At 36.4% G+C, this 18873-nt stretch overlaps 2 protein-coding genes across 3 annotated transcripts in view; one reads left to right on the top strand and one right to left on the bottom strand.

Moving 5' to 3' along the window:
• ehmt2 (euchromatic histone-lysine N-methyltransferase 2) overlaps nt 1-9780 on the bottom strand; it is a 34331-nt gene extending 24551 nt beyond the window's left edge. For both annotated transcript variants that reach the window (XM_047384158.1, XM_047384159.1), the window contains exons 1-3: nt 9697-9780; nt 7369-7438; nt 7141-7299 (exon numbers count right to left, since the gene is read on the bottom strand). In XM_047384158.1, the coding sequence (XP_047240114.1) occupies nt 7141-7299; nt 7369-7438; nt 9697-9723 (256 nt within the window). In that variant the 5' untranslated portion in view covers nt 9724-9780. The remainder of the gene's footprint in view (nt 1-7140; nt 7300-7368; nt 7439-9696) is intronic.
• A 1004-nt stretch (nt 9781-10784) lies between these two features.
• LOC124879890 (zinc finger and BTB domain-containing protein 12-like) lies at nt 10785-18824 on the top strand. Its single transcript, XM_047384711.1, has 5 exons — nt 10785-11113; nt 13665-13892; nt 13982-14176; nt 14388-14594; nt 16351-18824. The coding sequence occupies exons 2-5, from the start codon at nt 13689-13691 to the stop codon at nt 17422-17424; spliced, it is 1680 nt and encodes a 559-aa protein (XP_047240667.1). The 5' UTR covers nt 10785-11113; nt 13665-13688; the 3' UTR covers nt 17425-18824.
• The last annotated feature ends 49 nt before the right edge of the window (nt 18825-18873 follow it).

Genomic DNA, 18873 nt, shown 5'->3' with positions numbered 1-18873 from the left:
TAAACTCCACTCGTAGTGTTTAGAGGAAGAAGAAGGATGTATACAACCCCACCATGAACCATGGCGATGGAAACATCGGTCTTTGGGGATGCTTTTCTGCAAAGGGGACAGGATAACTGGACCATATAGAGGGGAGGATGGATGGGGCCGCGTATCGTGAGATTTTGGGCAATAATCCTCAGTAGGAGCTTTAAGATGTGTCTTCCAGCATGACCACGACTGAAAAAAACAGACTGGACAACTAAGAAGTGGCTCTATAAGCAGTGGTTCAAGGTCCTGGGGTGGCCTAGCTAGTCTCCAGACCTCACACCTTGAAGATCTGGAGAAGATTTATTCTGGTTTTATTGAATCTGTTCTTACCTTTACTTTGTTTTGTTGGTACGGGTCACTTTCCATCAAAAATAATTGTCTGCAAAGTATTATCAAGGTTTGCAATAAAATCGCTGGGATATCTCTTAATGGTTCGAGTGACCTTCAATTCAATTCTATTCAGTTTTATTTATATAGCGCCAATTCACAACACATGTTGTCTCAAGGCACTTCACAAAGGGTTTGGAATGGTATAGGGTTGTTGGGGAGATAAGATTAAACTACTGAGTGTTAGAGTTTGGCCATTTTAGAATGGGCTACTAAGGGGTACTAAGTAAAATAATACACTGATAAAGTGTGTTCATGTAGAGCCCACTGATGGTCATTGTTATACTAAAACTACAAGGATTGGGATACCTCTCTCTGTTAGACTGATTATAACCAGTGGAAAAGAGAAGGGGTCATACAGGTAGCAGAAATGGAGGGTGTGTTTGCACCTCAACCATAACTGAGCCGGTTTAGGCTAAACCTGACTCCCCCTTACTCCAACCAACAGGGAGGGAGGGAGGCTCCCTCCCTGATAAACTAAGCCACTCTAACTATAAGCTTTATCAAAAAGGAAAGTTTTAAGCCTAGCCTTAAAAGTAGACAGGGTGTCTGCCTCACGGACTAAATCTGGGAGCTGGTTCCACAGGAGAGGAGCCTGATAACTAAAGGATCTGCCTCCCATTCTACTTCTAGAGACTCTAGGAACCACCAGTAAACCTGCAGTCTGAGAACAAAGTGCTCTGTTAGGAACATATGGACCAACCAGATCTCTGATGTATGATGGAGCTAGATCATTAAGGGCTTTATATGTGAGGAGGAGAATTTTAAATTCTATTCTGGATTTAACAGGAAGCCAATGAAGGGAAGCTAAAATAGGAGAAATATAATCTCTCTTTTTAATTTTCATCAGAACTCTTGCTGCATGCTGCATCATCAGTCAAGATTGACATGACTGTCCCCCTGGCACCTGTGTTTTTTTTTTCTTTCATTTATTTATTTATTTTATTTTATTTATTTTTTTATTTATTTACGTGTATAGAGACAGATAAATATATGTTCTGTAACTACTATTTGGTTTCACACTATTGCTGTTGCTATTTCGTATCTGTGTATGTGTATGTATGTATATATGTGTATATAATATTTTGTCATGTATGTGTGTATATGTGTATATAAATATATATATTTTTTTTTATGTCCTTTTTGTGGGTGGGGGGGGGGGGGGGGGTATTTCCTATATATTTTCTATGTTTACTAAGTGTTATTGTAATTGGTACAACATTTACCGATTTAACTATTCTTCTGCTCTTATCTTGTACCTCACTGAAAAACAATAAATAAAGTTGAAAAAAAAAAAAAGAACTCTTGCTGCAGCATTTTGAATCAGCTGAAGGCTTTTAACTGCATTTTGTGGACATCCTGGTAGTAAAGAATTACAATAGTCCAGCCTTGAAGTAACAAATGCATGGACTAGTTTTTCAGCGTCACTCCTGGATAGAATATTTCTAATTTTGGTAATGTTCCGGAGGTGAAAGAAGGAAATCCTAGAAACCTGTTTAATATGGGATTTAAATGACATGTCCTGGTCAAAAGTAACAGAACCTTAGGTCCTTCAAGAAAGCTGGGTTCATTTTGGCTGATGCTAGCCGTCCTCTGTGGGCAGAATTCTCGCTCTTACCATCAGGACGGAGATACAAAATGTCATATTGTAAGACGAACAGTCTGAAAAAATTGTTTATTCCGGCTGCTGTTAGCCTGCTCAATTCCAGGTCCACATTGTAAGGACTTCATTTTTGTTGTTTTGTTTTTTGGTGTGTGTGGCTGTTTTTTATGTTTGCAGTGCTGTCTGCACTGCAAATTGCTCCTTGGGGATAATAAAGTTTTACTTGACTTGACTTGACCTGGTCAAGAACTACAGGAGACGAATACAACACCATACTGTCTAATCAGGTGCTTGACCAGCTGTTTAAGATCAGACAAAAACATTTGGAGTTGGGTGACAAGCCCAATAAATTACTGGCTCGTCAGTTGAGAGGTTTGCAGGCAGGTAGGGCGATACATAAAATAAGGCCTAGGTTTAGAAATGTTATAATTGAACCAAAGGGCATAAATGTTTTATTTACAGAATACTGTAGGCAACTATGCACATCTAAAGCAAAAGGGAACTTCCTGAAATGGCTAAAGGATCTAAACCTTTCAAAGCTGAGCAAAGCTGCATAGGAAATTCTTAATGCAGATATAAGTATAGAAGAGATCTTAGACGCAATAAAATCATCCCCCAGTGCAAAAGCTCCAGGCCCTGATGGCTTTGGAATTTAGCTTTAATATAGAAATATGCTAAAAGAGTAGCTACTCTCCTCTTGTGGATGTTTTCTCATTCCTTTGAAATTGGCAAATTTCCCAATACCATGTATGAAGCCAATATTTCATTATTACATAAAAGGTGAAGGAAAGAAACTGAACCTTTGCCCTATCTCTTCATTGAACTCAGATATGAAAATACTCACCAAAGAGTTGGCGAAAAGATTAAACAAACTTCCATTATTCACCCAGATCAAATGGGCTTTGTCCTAAATAGGCTTTGTTTTTTTAATATTAGACGTTTAATGAATATCATGTACCACAAATATGGCAGTGAAACAACAATGGCGGCTCTTTGCCTGGAAGCAGAAAATGCATTCGACCCGCTGGAATGGCCTTACATGCTGAGAGTACTGGAGGAATTAGGGTTTAGCAGTAAATTTGTTACTTGGATTAAAGCATTATATGCTCAGCTGACTGCTCGCGACCTAACAAACCAGGATAGGTTAGAGCCTTTCCTGTAGTGTCATGGGACACGTCAGGGTTGCCCCCTTAGTCCACTGCTTTTTGTTCTTGCCATCGAGCCCTTAGCTATTAGCATTAGGAATAATCCCTTAATTAAACCAATTAATCTAGTAAATGTTGATCATCACATTTCTTTGTATGTTGATGATGTGGTTTTTTTTTTTTTTTTTTATCACAGCCTGAGCAATCATTCCCAGTCTTATTGGATCACATACAATCCTTTGGAAAGACTTCGGGATTTACCATTAATTGGCAGAAGAGTTAATTTATGTCATTTGGTGCATGCCTTGCCCCTAAATTCCTTGATAATTTGCTATTTAAAATAACTGAGAAATTGAAATACCTCGGGGCCTTTTGCCAAAAGATCCAAAACATATTTTCAAACTGAATTTTCTAGAGAAAGTTGACAAGCTTAAAACAGACATTGAAAGTTTGAGGGTTCTTCTTCCCCTCTCAATGACTGGCTGTGTAAATATTATAAAATTGATCTCCATGCCTTAATTCTTATACCTTTTTCAGGGTTTGCCCGTTTTCTTAACATGGGTCTTTTTTAGATTTTTGAATACAATCATTTTGCCTTTTGTCTTGGGTTTCAAAGCACACAGAATATCTAAAATTAATTTACAGAAACCAAAAGAGATGGGTGGGTTGGGTTTACCATGCTTCCAACATTATTGCTGGGCAGCAAATGCAAGGTCCCTGGTTTACTGGCAGGAGGGTTACACTCAAGAGGTCTCTGCTGAGACTCCTCCCTGGGTTGCCATTGAAAAGAATAGTGTAAGAAAAAGCTCTCTGCCAGCAATTCTTTTTTCAGCACCTATATCTCCATTGAATAGTGGAATAAATAACTTGATTGTTTTAAACTTTTTTTAAAATATGGAAGCAAATTAAGGGATACTGTAAGCTACCAGGGATCTCGATCCACTGCCCAATTTATCGCAATCACGCATTTCCTCCATCACGGTCAGATGCATCTTTCAAAAGTTGGAGGCTAAAGGGCATAATCACATTGGAGAGTCTATATATTAACAAACATTTTGCTTCATTTACAACATTAAAAGGTTGCTTTTCTCTTCCGAATGCTCATTTTGTTTAGGTATTTACAAATCAGAAATTATATCTGACTTTAAATTTTGAATCACTTCCTAAGGAAAATGAGATTTGTAAGCTGCTGCTTGGCCCTCCAGAATCTAAAAAATGATTTCAAGCTTTGTCAATATTTGCCACTCACACTTTGAGAGGTGTATGGGAGGAGGAGCTGGGTATACAAATTGGGGATGTGGTTTGGGAAGAATGTCCAGGTAGGATTCGATCATGCTCTATTAATCTTAAGCACCAGTTCATTCAATTCAAAGTGTTTAACAGACTCCATTATTAAAGACTAAACTGCATAAGATATTTCCCTCCATCTCTTCAAAGCGTGATAGATATAAATCAGCAGATGGTTCTCTTTCGCACCTTTTCTGGACATGTTCAGAAACCTACAAGTGTGCATTGGTTCCTGATCCTTGTATTGCACTTTTTGGATATTCTTTTTCACTCAGGATTCATAGTATCTCCATGCAAAAGACTGTAATGTATGGAATGGTGGTTGCCAAGAAAGTTATTTTAAAATTGTGGAAAAAGTGCCTCAATTCAAAGTGTGGCTGATGGAACTGACTCAGATACTCCATTTGGAGATGCGTAGAACAGTGTGACCAATCACTTGGACGAATGTTTTGATTTGAGGTTTTTCAGGGTTTTCCTTTTTTTTTTGCTTTGTTTTTTCTCCCTTTGTTTTGTTCTGTTTTAATTACATATATATAAATATATATGTAGATATATATAAATATATATGTAGATATATATAAATATATATGTAGATATATATAAATATATATGTACATATATATAAATATATAAATATATATGTACATATATATTTATATATATGTACATATATATAAATATATATAAATATATCTAAAAAAAAGAACTACAGGAGACCTCTGAGCTCTGTGATTGTAAACAAATATATAAATATATATGTACATATATATAAATATATATGTACATATATATAAATATATAAATATATATGTACATATATATAAATATTTAAATATATATGTACATATATATTTATATATATGTACATATATATAAATATATAAATATATATGTACATATATATAAATATTTAAATATATATGTACATATATATTTATATATATGTACATATATATAAATATATATATAAATATATATATAAATATATATATATAAATATATATATAAATATATTTTTTTAGATATATTTATATATATTTATATATATGTACATATATATTTATATATTTATATATATGTACATATATATAAATATATATGTACATATATATTTATATATTTATATATATGTACATATATATAAATATATATGTACATATATATAAATATATATGTACATATATATATAAATATATATGTACATATATATTTATATATTTATATATATGTACATATATAAATAAATATATATGTACATATATATAAATATATATGTACATATATATTTATATATACATATATATGTACATATGTAGATATATATGTAGATATATATAAATATATATCTACATATATATTTATATATATCTACATATATATTTATATATATGTAGATATATATAAATATATATCTACATATATATCTACATATGTACATATATATGTATATATGTACATATTTATATATATATAAATATATATGTACATATATATTTATATATATGTACATATATATTTATATATATGTACATATATATTTATATATATCTACATATATATTTATATATATGTAGATATATATAAATATATATCTACATATATATCTACATATGTACATATATATGTATATATGTACATATTTATATATATATAAATATATATGTACATATATATTTATATATATGTACATATATATTTATATATATGTACATATATATTTATATATATGTACATATATATTTATATATTTGTTTACAATCACAGAGCTCAGAGGTCTCCTGTAGTTCTTTTTTTAGATATATTTATATATATTTATATATATGTACATATATATTTATATATTTATATATATGTACATATATATAAATATATATGTACATATATATTTATATATTTATATATATGTACATATATATAAATATATATGTACATATATATAAATATATATGTACATATATATATAAATATATATGTACATATATATTTATATATTTATATATATGTACATATATAAATAAATATATATGTACATATATATAAATATATATGTACATATATATTTATATATATGTACATATATATTTATATATATGTACATATATATTTATATATTTGTTTACAATCACAGAGCTCAGGGGTCTCCTGTAGTTCTTTTTTTTTAGATATATTTATATATATTTATATATATGTACATATATATAAATATATATGTACATATATATTTATATATTTATATATATGTACATATATATAAATATATATGTACATATATATTTATATATATGTACATATATATAAATATATATAAATATATCTTTAAAAAAAAGAACTACAGGAGACCTCTGAGCTTGTAAACAAATATATAAATATATATGTACATATATATAAATATATCTAAAAAAAAAAGAACTACAGGAGACCTCTGAGCTCTGTGATTGTAAACAAAGGTTTCTGTACCAAATATTAGGTTCTATGTTTCTATTGTATCAAATACTTATTTCATGCAATAAAATGCTAATTAATTGTTATATCATATAGTGTGATTTTCTGGATTTTTCTTAAAGATTCTGTCTCAAAGTTAAAGTGAACCTACGATGAAAATTACATACGTCTCCATTCTTTGGAAGTGGGAAAACTTTCACAATAGTCAGAGTAGCAAATAGTTATTTTCCCCACTCTAAGCTTCACCTGCAGTGGGTCTGTTCAGCGGTGAAGAAGGAGGGGACCACGCCTCTGCATCATCATCAGCGTCAGTTATGTCCGTCTCCGGCTGCTTGGATGTCAGTGATGACGGCACACCTCCCATGGGTTCCACCATGGCAGCAGACGTGGTGAAGGTCGCAGTATCTGGTAAACAAAGCATTTTTGTTAGTTTTGATGTCTACAGATTTCTTTCATGTCCAGCATTTAACTTACCTTCTTTGACTTCACTGGGTCCAGCCAAAGAATCTGTTGGTGTTTCTGAGCCATCTTGGTCTGGGGCCTCCTGGCAGAGAAGAAGTAGATTACAAATTCAAAGAATGTTAAATGTTACAAAGATATGTAATTATAAACCCTTGGCATCTTATTGCATTATATACAGATGTATGAAAATTACACATTTATTCCAATTTATAATTTCTTAAAAAACTGACGTTTTTCGCTCAGGCTGCAATTATATTGACAAAACTAAACAACCTTTAATATCTCTATGAAAATAACCTTACTTGAATTTTATAAAACCAAACAAGAGCATCAAAGAGAAGGCAGCTTTCTGATGCATTTACAGACTAAAAAAGGTTGTAGTTTTAGGTTTTGAAGCTAATAACAAATAAGTGTTAAAAAGACTTTCAAGCATCAAAGGGAAACTGGCCAATTTCAGTCACTGGCAGATATATCGGCGCATCGGCATTTCCATTTTAAATATAATTTATGAAAAAAGTAGCTGGTTCACAAATTATAGCAAAAATGTACGGTAGGTACTCTGTGGCTTCAAAACAAACAAACGAACAGCTACTAAAAACTTTGTAAAAATAAATTTACATTTCTTCTAGGGATTTTACATGGACTCATCCTGGACTCATGCCAATTTAGGACATTTATAACTTTATTTACACAAATCTTTTTTCCAGTGTGGACTGATAATTCAACAAACTTCAAAGATTCCTAAACGAGATCTAAGTGCACAAGTTATTTATTATGAATTTTCTTTCATTCACATAGGATAAGGATTATAAATTCAGGCTAAAAAAGATACAAACACGTCCAATAATATTTAGATCAATGTCCCTTGGCAATTTGAATACCTTGAAAGACAAATTTACTAGCCATCAATAAGCTTATTTGACCACTCGTCTTCTCAGAATTGGTAGAGTTCATTTAAATTGGTTTGTTTTCTGGCACAGACCTGGCTTTTAAGCATAGTCACAAATTTTAAAAGCAGTGGAGGCTGGTGCCATGGGGGCTAGTTTGAAAGCACAATTGTGTCCAAGTTTCTACCATCTAGCTGTTGATTTGAGATAGTACTCCTCTATTAGTCCATCCACTTTTGGCAATACATCAGTTTCGCTGGCACTAAAAACAGCCCCACAGCATGACGCTACCACCACCGTGATTGACAAACAACACCGTTATATTTGAAAACTAGATTCCTGTCAAATAGCTCAATCATTCTCTCTTCTCCAAAATAAATCTCAAAGTGAAAATATGCAGACAAGAAAGCCCTGCAGAGGACAGGGAGGGGAGCTGAGGTCACTGAAGTGTGAACTGCAACATAAAAACCAGAACTACCAGACCGCTACACAACATTCAGCAGTCTATTAAACCTCAACAACTGCTAATATTATGTCCTTTATATTATTGTACTTATATGTTTTATCTATTATTATCTATAATACTTTTCATTAAGCCAAAATCTCTGTATTATAATGGTTTTTAATGGTCTGATGTAACATTCTAATACTAAATCGAGTGTTTTAATACCTGGACGCAGAAAATAATCATATGTAATAGATAGATAGATATGTAATAGCCTTTATGCTTGAAACATCAGCCTGCGTGTAATTAATCTATCTAACGTTATTCGGTTAGTGAACTGAGTTACTGAAATAAATTACCTTTGTTATAATATTCTGTATAAATGCCACATGCATCTTAAGGCATGATGAAATGTGTCCAAAACAGCCTCTCTGACAACCTGTTGAGAGCGTAAAATCCAGCTGAAATAAAATGTGGTTTAACTTCTTTATAAGCTATTTAGAGACTATTGCATCAAATAACAGATTAGGTTTAGCCCATAATTTTCGACCTATTTGGAAAAATGAAAGTATGATTCTTTCGCACAAAAGCCAAGGAATGTAAAGTTAGATCTGAATCTCTTTAGGTGAAAAAAATCTTACTATTTTGCATCACACCGGCTCTTCAAAAAGGACAAGTTGTCATTTAACCTAAAATAAATGCATTCAAAGCGACTTTGCCGCGCAATAAACCAACTTAGAGAGGATGTAAAAGTTTAAAAGACGCACAAAAAGGCTAAACATGAACATTATAACAACAACCATTTAGGTAAAACAACACAGGCGAGGCTAACACTGCTAGCACTCCCTGCTTGTAATAAAGAGGCATTAATACAGAGTAATGCAGAAATATTCTTAGCGAAGTGGCAATCGTTAGCATTTATTAGTTCCGTGCGACAGTCCGTCTACAGCAGGATAAATAACTGTTACATCCGTCAACAAGCCCTTAAAGTTGATGCAGCTTTTGTACCTTTGTCGTTGCCTGTGGAGCCGACATGTTTCCCAGTGAACGTAAACGGCTGTGAGCGTGCTGCGTCCATAGACACAGAAGAGTAGACGCCGCGCGCGCTGCGTCTCACCGTAGAAAAGATACGTCAGCGCGTCCGCCATATTGTCAGTGGCAAGTTCAGCTCGGAAACCATACAACTGTGCTTGGAAACCGAGATTTCCTGAATAAGAGAAATTAAATAATACGTTCAGAGTTTTATGAATCGTTTCGCTATTCAGTGTTATCTGGTTTTATTATAGAGACAAAAATAAAAAAAAGAGTAGCCTTTATGAAATGTGTGCTTTTATGAACTCAACTTTATTTACCCCCGAAAATACAGCAAACCACCTAATTAAAGTCTGTTCAAGTCACAACTAGTAAATTATATTTATGTCAGTTGTATAAAGAGGTGCATTTGAAAATTCAGATCTTGTTCTTTTCAGATGTTAAGGATTTTATATCTAATAACAAGAAGAAGAAAAAGGAATTTGTTGTTGCTTTTATTATTATTTGTTGTGAGTAGTTTAGTATCTTAACACTGTTGAAGACAATTGAAGCTCCTTCCTCAAATAAACTTGACCTTAGCTTTATTAAATGTACTAATTATTAAACTGTAATTATATCTAAAGAATGTATTTTGGCTATTTTGTTATCTCAGAAACTACTGTTTTAAGGTTAATATTGATTTTTCAGATGTCAACTATGCTACTGTACCAGACAGAATCAAACAAATAATTGAATAGAACCTCTCTGGCAGCACAAAGTACCCTAAAACATTTTAAAAAGCTTCATATGATGCCCCGATCTAAATTAGTTCAAGAACAGATGAGAAACAAAATTATTGACATTTTTAAGGCTTTGGGAGTCTAGCGAACCACAGTGAAAGCTTTAATACACAGTCATAACAAAAACTCCTGGACCAAAACATGCCTGTACAGCCTTTTGCCTGCTTCCCACTCACAATATGGCGGTAACGTTTACGTACGGTCTGGATGCGCATGCGGCAATCTAACACTTCTATGTCTATGTGTGCGTCAACACGCCTGCAAACTGGAGTCCCCGCCCCATTTTTCCTCTCCGAGTCCATTGATTTTAAAATCGCTGATCAGAAACCAGCAGGCGTGCTCTTCATTTACGGCCTCGCCACAGAGGAGGCGTCGCTCGGAAACAGACTCAAAGTCAGTTTTAGTGGCGAATCACTGGTCGTTTGTTATTCCTGGTCACGAGACGTGACTTCCTGCGAGAACGAGGCCGAAAAGTAAACACAAATCGAGGTGGAAGCATTTTTTTCTCTAGCTTTGAAATGTGCAAATTTAGCTGGTCAGCAACTGTCTCCTAAGGCTTGTCCGGTTTAAGAAAACCAATAACGGTGGACTTAGAAAGAAGAAAAGACACCAAGGTGAGTTGCGGTGAAGTTTTGAGGGTAACTGTGTGAGTTTTCGCCTCTTGTGTTTGGTTTCCAGTAGATAAGTTTGATAGTAGCTAAATGTGGCTAACACTCAAGTGGTTTAGCTAGCTATGCTAAAACAAAGGAGTTAAAATGTACCTTATTTATGTTTTATTTTAACCAGTTATGTCTATAAAACCATCACATAAGACCACTGGTCTGATGTAGGTTTCACAGATTAATAAATATTAATCTGCGTTTTAAATACGCCCAACAATGATGATAGCTAGCCGTATTCTTTTAAAGCACCTTACTATGCCATTATCCACCTTGTATTACATTATAATATTACTTGTTTATACTGTGATAAGCTTTTATTGTGAGAAATTATTTAACTTTTTAGTCTGATCTGATCTGACTAGAAAGTACTAAGGGATCAGTAGATAAAAATATTCATGTTGGACGAAAAAATAGGAGTATCTTAGAACATGGCAATAAACCCGTCCTGTTTGGGTTTCTGCTGAGTCTGATTCAAATATTCTCCATGGCCTGAAGTAGTATGAGATTGACTGATTTTGCCTAGAAAATTGTACAGCAAATGTTTATAGTAAAACGAAATACATAAATTTCTCAACAATGGACTAAAATTAAAGAGCTGTCTTTCTGTGTATAGTTGAAAATGTATAAATACTGCACTGATTACAGATCACTAACCTTTTGAGTTTTTTGCAGACCCAAAAAATGTAAAAACTTGTTCATGATTATAAAGCCTGGAGGTGTTACCATTTTCTTTCTTCATACTTAAATTTCATACATGTAAATAAACCATTTCACATACATGTACATCGCCCATTGCCTAGGAGTTAATTTTTGATGTATTTTGATGAATTATTAAGACAAATTGTGAGAAAAATCCTTAAATCACTTCCATAATATAAATTTGTTTCTGATTTTCTGAAAACTTTGTATTACATCGTTTCTCCATGTATTTTTGAATACTAAACCCCATTCAGATTTATTAAATACGACAGATTACAGCCGTTGATCAAAGTGGAATAACTAAGTGATTTAATGCTGGGGTGCATTATTTATTTATTGAAACCACGTTTTTGTACAGCAGAGTATGATTATTTCAAAAGAAAACCCTTTGAATCATACGTTATCATATCGTTAGTTCAGTTCTATTAAAAGTACTTTATTAATCACATAGGGAAGTTAAGTATAATTGGTTAGCAGGTACAAAACATCCCCCTGACAAGTACAAATGGACGTATGGTTGATACAAAACTCTCTGCTGCAGACGGATCGATTTGTTGATCCACAAAAGAGCCAAAACTACGAAGGTAAGCTTTGAAGAAGAGGTGAATTGTTTAGCACCCAAGCCTGGAAGGTCACATTGAGAGACAGCGTCTCTTTTCAGGAAGTGCTTATCAAGATTGCATCCTAAACCAAAACCAAAATTGTTTCTAAAAGAAGAGGTGGAACAACACATTTACAAAATCTAATACAAAATAAAAACTAGGCATCTGATAGATATTTGCAACCATACTGTCTAAACATCCAGTACAAATCATTACCGATTAAAGACCAAATAAAATTGTTCTTTCAGAGCAGTCGTAGGAGATTTCCCCGGCAAAAACCACTGCTGACACAAAAAAAACCCACACACAGACTTTTCTCACGTTTCCCAAACGACATCTTGATGATTAGTGTTTTTTCAACTGACCAGAAAAAGGTGGAATATTTTGGAAGGTGAGAATTTTGTTACAAACTAACACAGAGTTTCAGAAACAGAACAGTTTAATAGTATCATGAAAGGTGTAGGTACTGTAACACCAGTTCAGGGAAAAAAAAAAAAAGACGTGGTGGTGGTGCGACGATCAGGGGCATACTGCACTTGTTTCAGGACCTGGAGGACTTGCCATAATTCATAAAACCTCGGTTTCTACTCTCTAGCTGAAAATCCTGAAGGAAAATGTTCGGCCATCAGTTGGTTACCTGAACGCACTTTGGATATGCAGCAGAACATTGATCCAAAGCACCCCAGGCAGTCCATCTCTGAATGGTTAAAGATCTTTGGCCTAGTCAAAGTTTGGTCATGACTGATACTTAAAGTAGCTGTGTCTTCTGCATTGAATAATGTTGCTGCTAGGGCAACCTGCTAGCAAAGGGTATGTTGCGTTTACTGATCAGAAAAAATAACAGCCAATCATTAATCAAAGCCGGAAAATCAATCAGAAAATCACCTGATTTTTGCCCCAGTCGACTTCTTGGTGCTTCCCTAATTAGGATGGAAACATATTTGTATCCTATTGTCTCCACCCATCTACTCTTGACCCCCCCACCCATCAGTTTGTCCATTTATCCATCCATCTTTCCGTCTCCCTTCCTTTCTGTTTGTAGTTTTTACAGGTTTCATCCAATCTGACTGTCGCAGGAATCTCTGTCATTAATTCATAGTGAAGTGTTGTGTTTATACTCAACAAACATTGGTTAAAAAGGATTCTTTACTTTGGTTTAATCAGCGTGTGTCTGCTTTCATTCTTCTGATTTGATTGCTTAGAATCGGAGGTGTTGCGCAGACAACATGGAGACTGTGTGTTTCCGGCTACCGGGACACGGGGACACGACCCTGAAGCACATGAACTCACTAAGGTTCCGCCAACATTTCTGTGACATCACCATCGTGGCGAGCAACAACCAGACATTCAAAGGTCATAAGGTGGTGCTGGCTGCCTGCTCGCCCTTCCTGAGAGATCAGTTTCTCCTCAACCCCTCCTCCAGGCTTCAGGTGGCTGAAAATAAACACACACTGTCTCACATTAGCCTTCCTATAGACATTGTGCAATGTCAGAATGATTTTTATAATCCTTTCTCCAGGTGTCAGTGCTGTACAGCTCCTCGGTTGTGTGTGATTTGCTACAGTCGTGCTACACTGGCATGCTGCAGTTCAGTCCTGAGGAGATTGTCAACTACCTGACCGCTGCTAGCTACTTCCAGATGGAGCATATCGTGGAGCGCTGCAGAGGGGCACTAGAGAAATATGTGCAACTAAAGAACCCCAGTCTGCAGAAAGTCAGTTTTCCAATTCATTTTGTAGATTTGCTTTTCTTAAAATCACTTTTTTCCTGTCATATGTTGTTGATGTGTCATGTATTACCATTCCGGGAGAGTTTTAAAAGTTCAAAATACTTTTATCCCATTCCAACAATTTCAATTTAACGTCTTCTACGTTTTTTCACTCAAAGATTTTAAACTATGCATTTTTTTCCTTTTATATTCATAGGAGAGTGAAGAGGAAAGTCAGGCCCGACCAGTTATGCTCAGTGCCAATGTTCATTCTGTTGCGTCGCCTCTGACCACTCGACCCTCCCCCATGGAGCAGTGCAGCCCTGCGGTAATAACCCTGGAGGAAGAAAACAGCGAAACATCTGCTCAGGACAGCACTCAACAGAACAGTGACAGCCCAGTGCTGGATGAGGCTGACATTAAGGTGATTTTCACCACAACCAGTATCACCAGTTCAAACGAGATCCAGATGGTGACAAAACTCGCTTGTAACTAAAAAGCTTCTTTTATGTCAACATGTACAACTCGGTGTGTTATCCACACTGATGTAAAAATGTGTTTTAATGCTGCATATGTCCGGTAAAATTCAACTTAAAAACAAACAAATCTTTTAGAGGGAAAATAAAAATAGAAATGACATTAACCTGGTTGCAGGAGTGTGATTAAATTTCAGACTTCACTCTCCTTGAGTTCACACCTCCAGTATTCATTGTGAATCTGAAGCTGGAGACCTTGTTGGCTGAGTGATTACAAAGGATTGTTTTGTAGAAATCTGGGCGGTTTTCTAAAATGGATGAAAAGACAAGACTGAAACATGTTAGGGAGGCTAAGACACCAGCCAAGACACTGATGGAGCTGCAGGAATTTCCTAAATGTCCTGGTTGCTTCACATGTTGCAACAGTCTTCTGTTTTCTCCTCATGTCTGAACTGAGAAGAAGGATTACAAGACCCTTTTCTTCCAAAGAAAATATCCAGGCCAGGCTAAAATATCCCAAACCTCTGTGGGACGATGTGTTACAGTCTGAACGTTTGGACCACAATCCCAAAAGGCATGTTTGGCACAAAAACAACACTTTGCATCAGATGCACAGTGAGACATGATGGCGACAGCAACATGCTCTCGGTTGCTTTCACTGACACAGAGCTGGGGTTTTTGGCAAGGGGGAGGAAATTCTGGACATTTCCAAGTCAGTTTTGACCCAAACATTTGAGTCCAATGAGCTGGGCACTGGCATATACACAAATCAGCTAAAGAATGGCTTCACTAGATTGCCCTAACAGTCCAGAAAAAGTCCAGAACCACACAGACAAATTCTGAAGGCTCACATGAAATGTCCTCCCAATATGAGGGATTTGGCCAAATATTGCCTAGTGAGCATGCTGTCTGCCGATGGGCCCTACCAGAGAAGACTGAATGCCGTGATTAAATCTAAAGGTGTTTTAACTAAGTATTACTTTAAAGATCGGGGCACTCATTCTGCCAGGTTTGTGGCAGCTGCATTTCCGACACTAACATTTTCATTTCAGTTCAACTGTACGTGATGGAAGTCACAAATGTTTCAGATCATTAAAGGATTTATAATGTCAGACAAAGATGGTCTGAGTTAATACAAAAAAGTATTTTCAATGGTGATTTCATTTATTAAGGGGATTAAAGGGATCCAAACCAACATGGCAATATAAAAAAAAAAAAGTAATAACCCCCCGTGCCCCTTGTTTAATCATACATTACTGTGATTGACCCCAAAAGCTGAACTCAGTCTTACTATCCACACCCAGAACTGATTACTGCCAGACCTATAGTGTCAAGAAATCACCTAAATAGAACCTGTTTGTTTTGCCTACTTCGTGTAGTCAATCTTAAATGCAACATATTATACCTGGGTCTAAAGAAATTCAACATCTGATGAGATACAAAGTCATTGACATCTAGAAAGGGTTGCCGGACCATTTTCAAGGCTTTGGGTTACAGGAAACCACAGAGAGAGCCATTATCCACTAATGGAGAAACCTTCCCAGGAGCTGCCGGCTTACCAAAATTACTCCAGTGCATTGCTGAATCATCGAGGACGCCAAAAACAAACCCAAAACGACATCTAAAGCACTGCGGAAAAAGCAAAAATCGATGAAATCCTGACAGCTCTGAATCTCTAGATAAACCTTTGCCATTCTGTTACAGGGTGAGGAGGAAGAGACCAGGCCGGAGGACTACAATGTGTTCAGAGTTTATATCCCAGGGGACGAGCTGACAAACAGAGGCGGGGAGGATGACAAAGGAGATTCTGCTGATCTTCCTCAGGATGTGTGCTATCCAGAGACGGACAGAATATTCATTGCGGGAGACGGCAGCGAGTGCGACTTGGACGTGGCGGAGGATCTGAGTTTCGGGGGCCTCCGTGCTTTCAGGCGAAGACTCTCTGAGCCTAAAATTGGCCGTGGCAGAGGGAGAGGCAGAGGCAGGGGAAGGGGATTCAAAAAGCGAAAGTGGGCATCATCTCAAGAGAAAAGGCCACCAAATATAGCTCACCGTCAGGATCTGTGGTACGCCACAGCTGCTGGACTGGGAGGGGGGTTTGGGCTGGACTTCAGCCAAGAGGAGCTGAAGACAGCAGGAAGTTATTTAGTTGAAATTCCCCGGTTAGACTTCAGTTTGAGCAGTGTTCACAGTGAGAAGGTTTCCCCTATGAATCAGTTCTCCCTGGAAGAGCCTGGTGCTGGTGAAGGGAGTTCAGGGTTGAACGCTGTTGGAACAAACGAGGGAGGGGATGAGTCTGTCGCTGTGGTGGGTTCTACTTCCAGTGTCACCGGGCCTGTAATTTGCGAGCACTGTGGCCTGACTTTCCCCTCAGCTCACTCCCTGGCTGTCCATTCCCGCTCCACCCACCTGCTGTACGTCTGCCCCTGCTGCGGGAAGCATTTCCACCACTCCACCAACCTCACCCGACACATGGCCGTGCACCGAGGAGCCGCCAAAGCCCACCAGTGCCCCCTGTGCTACAAGACGTTCACCCAGAAGTCCACGCTGATAGACCACATGAACCTCCACAGCGGAGAGCGACCACATCGCTGCGCCTACTGCCACGCCCGTTTCGCCCACAAGCCTGCCTTACGACGCCACCTGAAGGAGCAACACGGCAAAACCACCGGGCAGAACTCCCTGCACGAGCAGGAGGAACAGGAGAGGGCGAGAGAAGCTGCAGGAAGAGAACAGGAGAAGGATCAGGAATGTCTGGTTTCTGAACAACTGTCATGAGCCAAAAAATAAACTTTTCCTTATTTCGTTACGTTACAAACACAAATTTGACTGTATTTTATTGGGATTTTGTGTGATAGGCCAACACAAGGTAGAGTACAATTGTGAAATAGAAGAAAAAAAATTACACATGGTTTAAAAATGTCTAATAATGAATCATGTGGCGTGCATTTGTATGCACCCCCTTTACTCTGATTCCCCTGAATAAAATCCAGCATCAACTATAAGTCAGGTAGTACAGTCCACCTGCGGTAATTTAATCAGAGTATAAATACAAATGTTCTTTAACGGTAAACAGCATCATGAAGACCAAGGAACACCGCAGACAGGTCAGCGATGAAGATGTGGAGAAGTTTAAAGCAGGGTTCGAGTAAAAAAAAAAAAACAGTCCATGCTAATGTTCTATCCATCAGCTCTGGAGGAGCTGCACAGATCCTCAACTTAGGTGGAGGAATCTGTTGACAGGACAACTGTCAGTAGTGCACTCCCTATGAAAGAGTGGGAAGAAGAAGAAAGCCATGAGAAGTGCCTTCTGTAGTTTGCCACAAGCACTGTAGACAGAAAAAGTAGCGAGGCTTGAATGTTGTCTCCAGATGTTCTCAATCCAATCTTACTGAGCTATTTCACAAAGAATGGGGAAAATTCTTTAGATGCACGACTACACTTTTTAAGATTTTCATAAAACATCTTATTTTCCCACAATTATTCACTTACTTTGTGATGGTCTATTGCATAAAATTCCCCTCAAATACATCGAGGTTTATGGATCCAACTTGAAATGTGGAAAAGACTGAAGGGACATGAATTATTTTCCAAGGAGTGTCGTCCTGAAGGCTCACTGGCTTACTGCAGTCAGTTGGATTTGCTCTTCAGTCAGTCACGGTGACATTGTTGATCTTAAGAAAGTGCTAAAACATTCAAATGCCTTCAGATGTTTACTGCCAAACAACTCTTAACTACGTGTCTAGTGTGAAAATGAACAGACGGTGAACATGCAATATATAGGGTCTTTGGCTGGTTCAAACTGTAGCTCGTAGCTGTTTTACTTCATATGAATAAAGTGTAACAGTGAACATAAATTTCTGAAACTCCCTGAAGCCAAAGAGGATTATTCTACCAGTACATGTTTTTTTAACATCTCTGAATTTCTTGTCAGATATTTTCTGTTTTGGGTTTGAGGGAAATATTTTGTAATGTGTCCTGTAACTAAAAAAAAAAAAGGAAAAAATAATATCATGTCCTGTTTTTATGTAAATATTTGTACTGTAATGGTTTATTGGTGAGTCTCCTTTCAAACCGTTCTTCTGCTGCATAAAGAGGGTTGATCAAACACGCGATCTGGATATCAGTTTGAAACAAGGAGCACTGCACAGGAAATAAACCTGGGAGACACTTGGGAAGGATTTACGTTTGGTTATTTTCTCAGGCGATGCAGTAGACTTTCATTTT

This window comes from Girardinichthys multiradiatus, chromosome 13 (assembly GCF_021462225.1).
Source record: "Girardinichthys multiradiatus isolate DD_20200921_A chromosome 13, DD_fGirMul_XY1, whole genome shotgun sequence".
In the NCBI taxonomy this organism is placed as follows: Eukaryota; Metazoa; Chordata; class Actinopteri; order Cyprinodontiformes; family Goodeidae; genus Girardinichthys; species Girardinichthys multiradiatus.
This window is presented reverse-complemented; position numbering and strand designations above follow the sequence as displayed.

Coding starts and splice junctions, on each gene's coding strand:
- LOC124879890 (XM_047384711.1), top strand. CDS start 13,689: ATGGAGACTGTGTGTTTCCGGCTACCGGGACACGGGGACACGACCCTG. Junction 13,893..13,981: donor ACCCCTCCTCCAGGCTTCAG/GTGGCTGAAAAT, acceptor TCCTTTCTCCAG/GTGTCAGTGCTGTACAGCTC. Junction 14,177..14,387: donor AGAACCCCAGTCTGCAGAAA/GTCAGTTTTCCA, acceptor TTATATTCATAG/GAGAGTGAAGAGGAAAGTCA.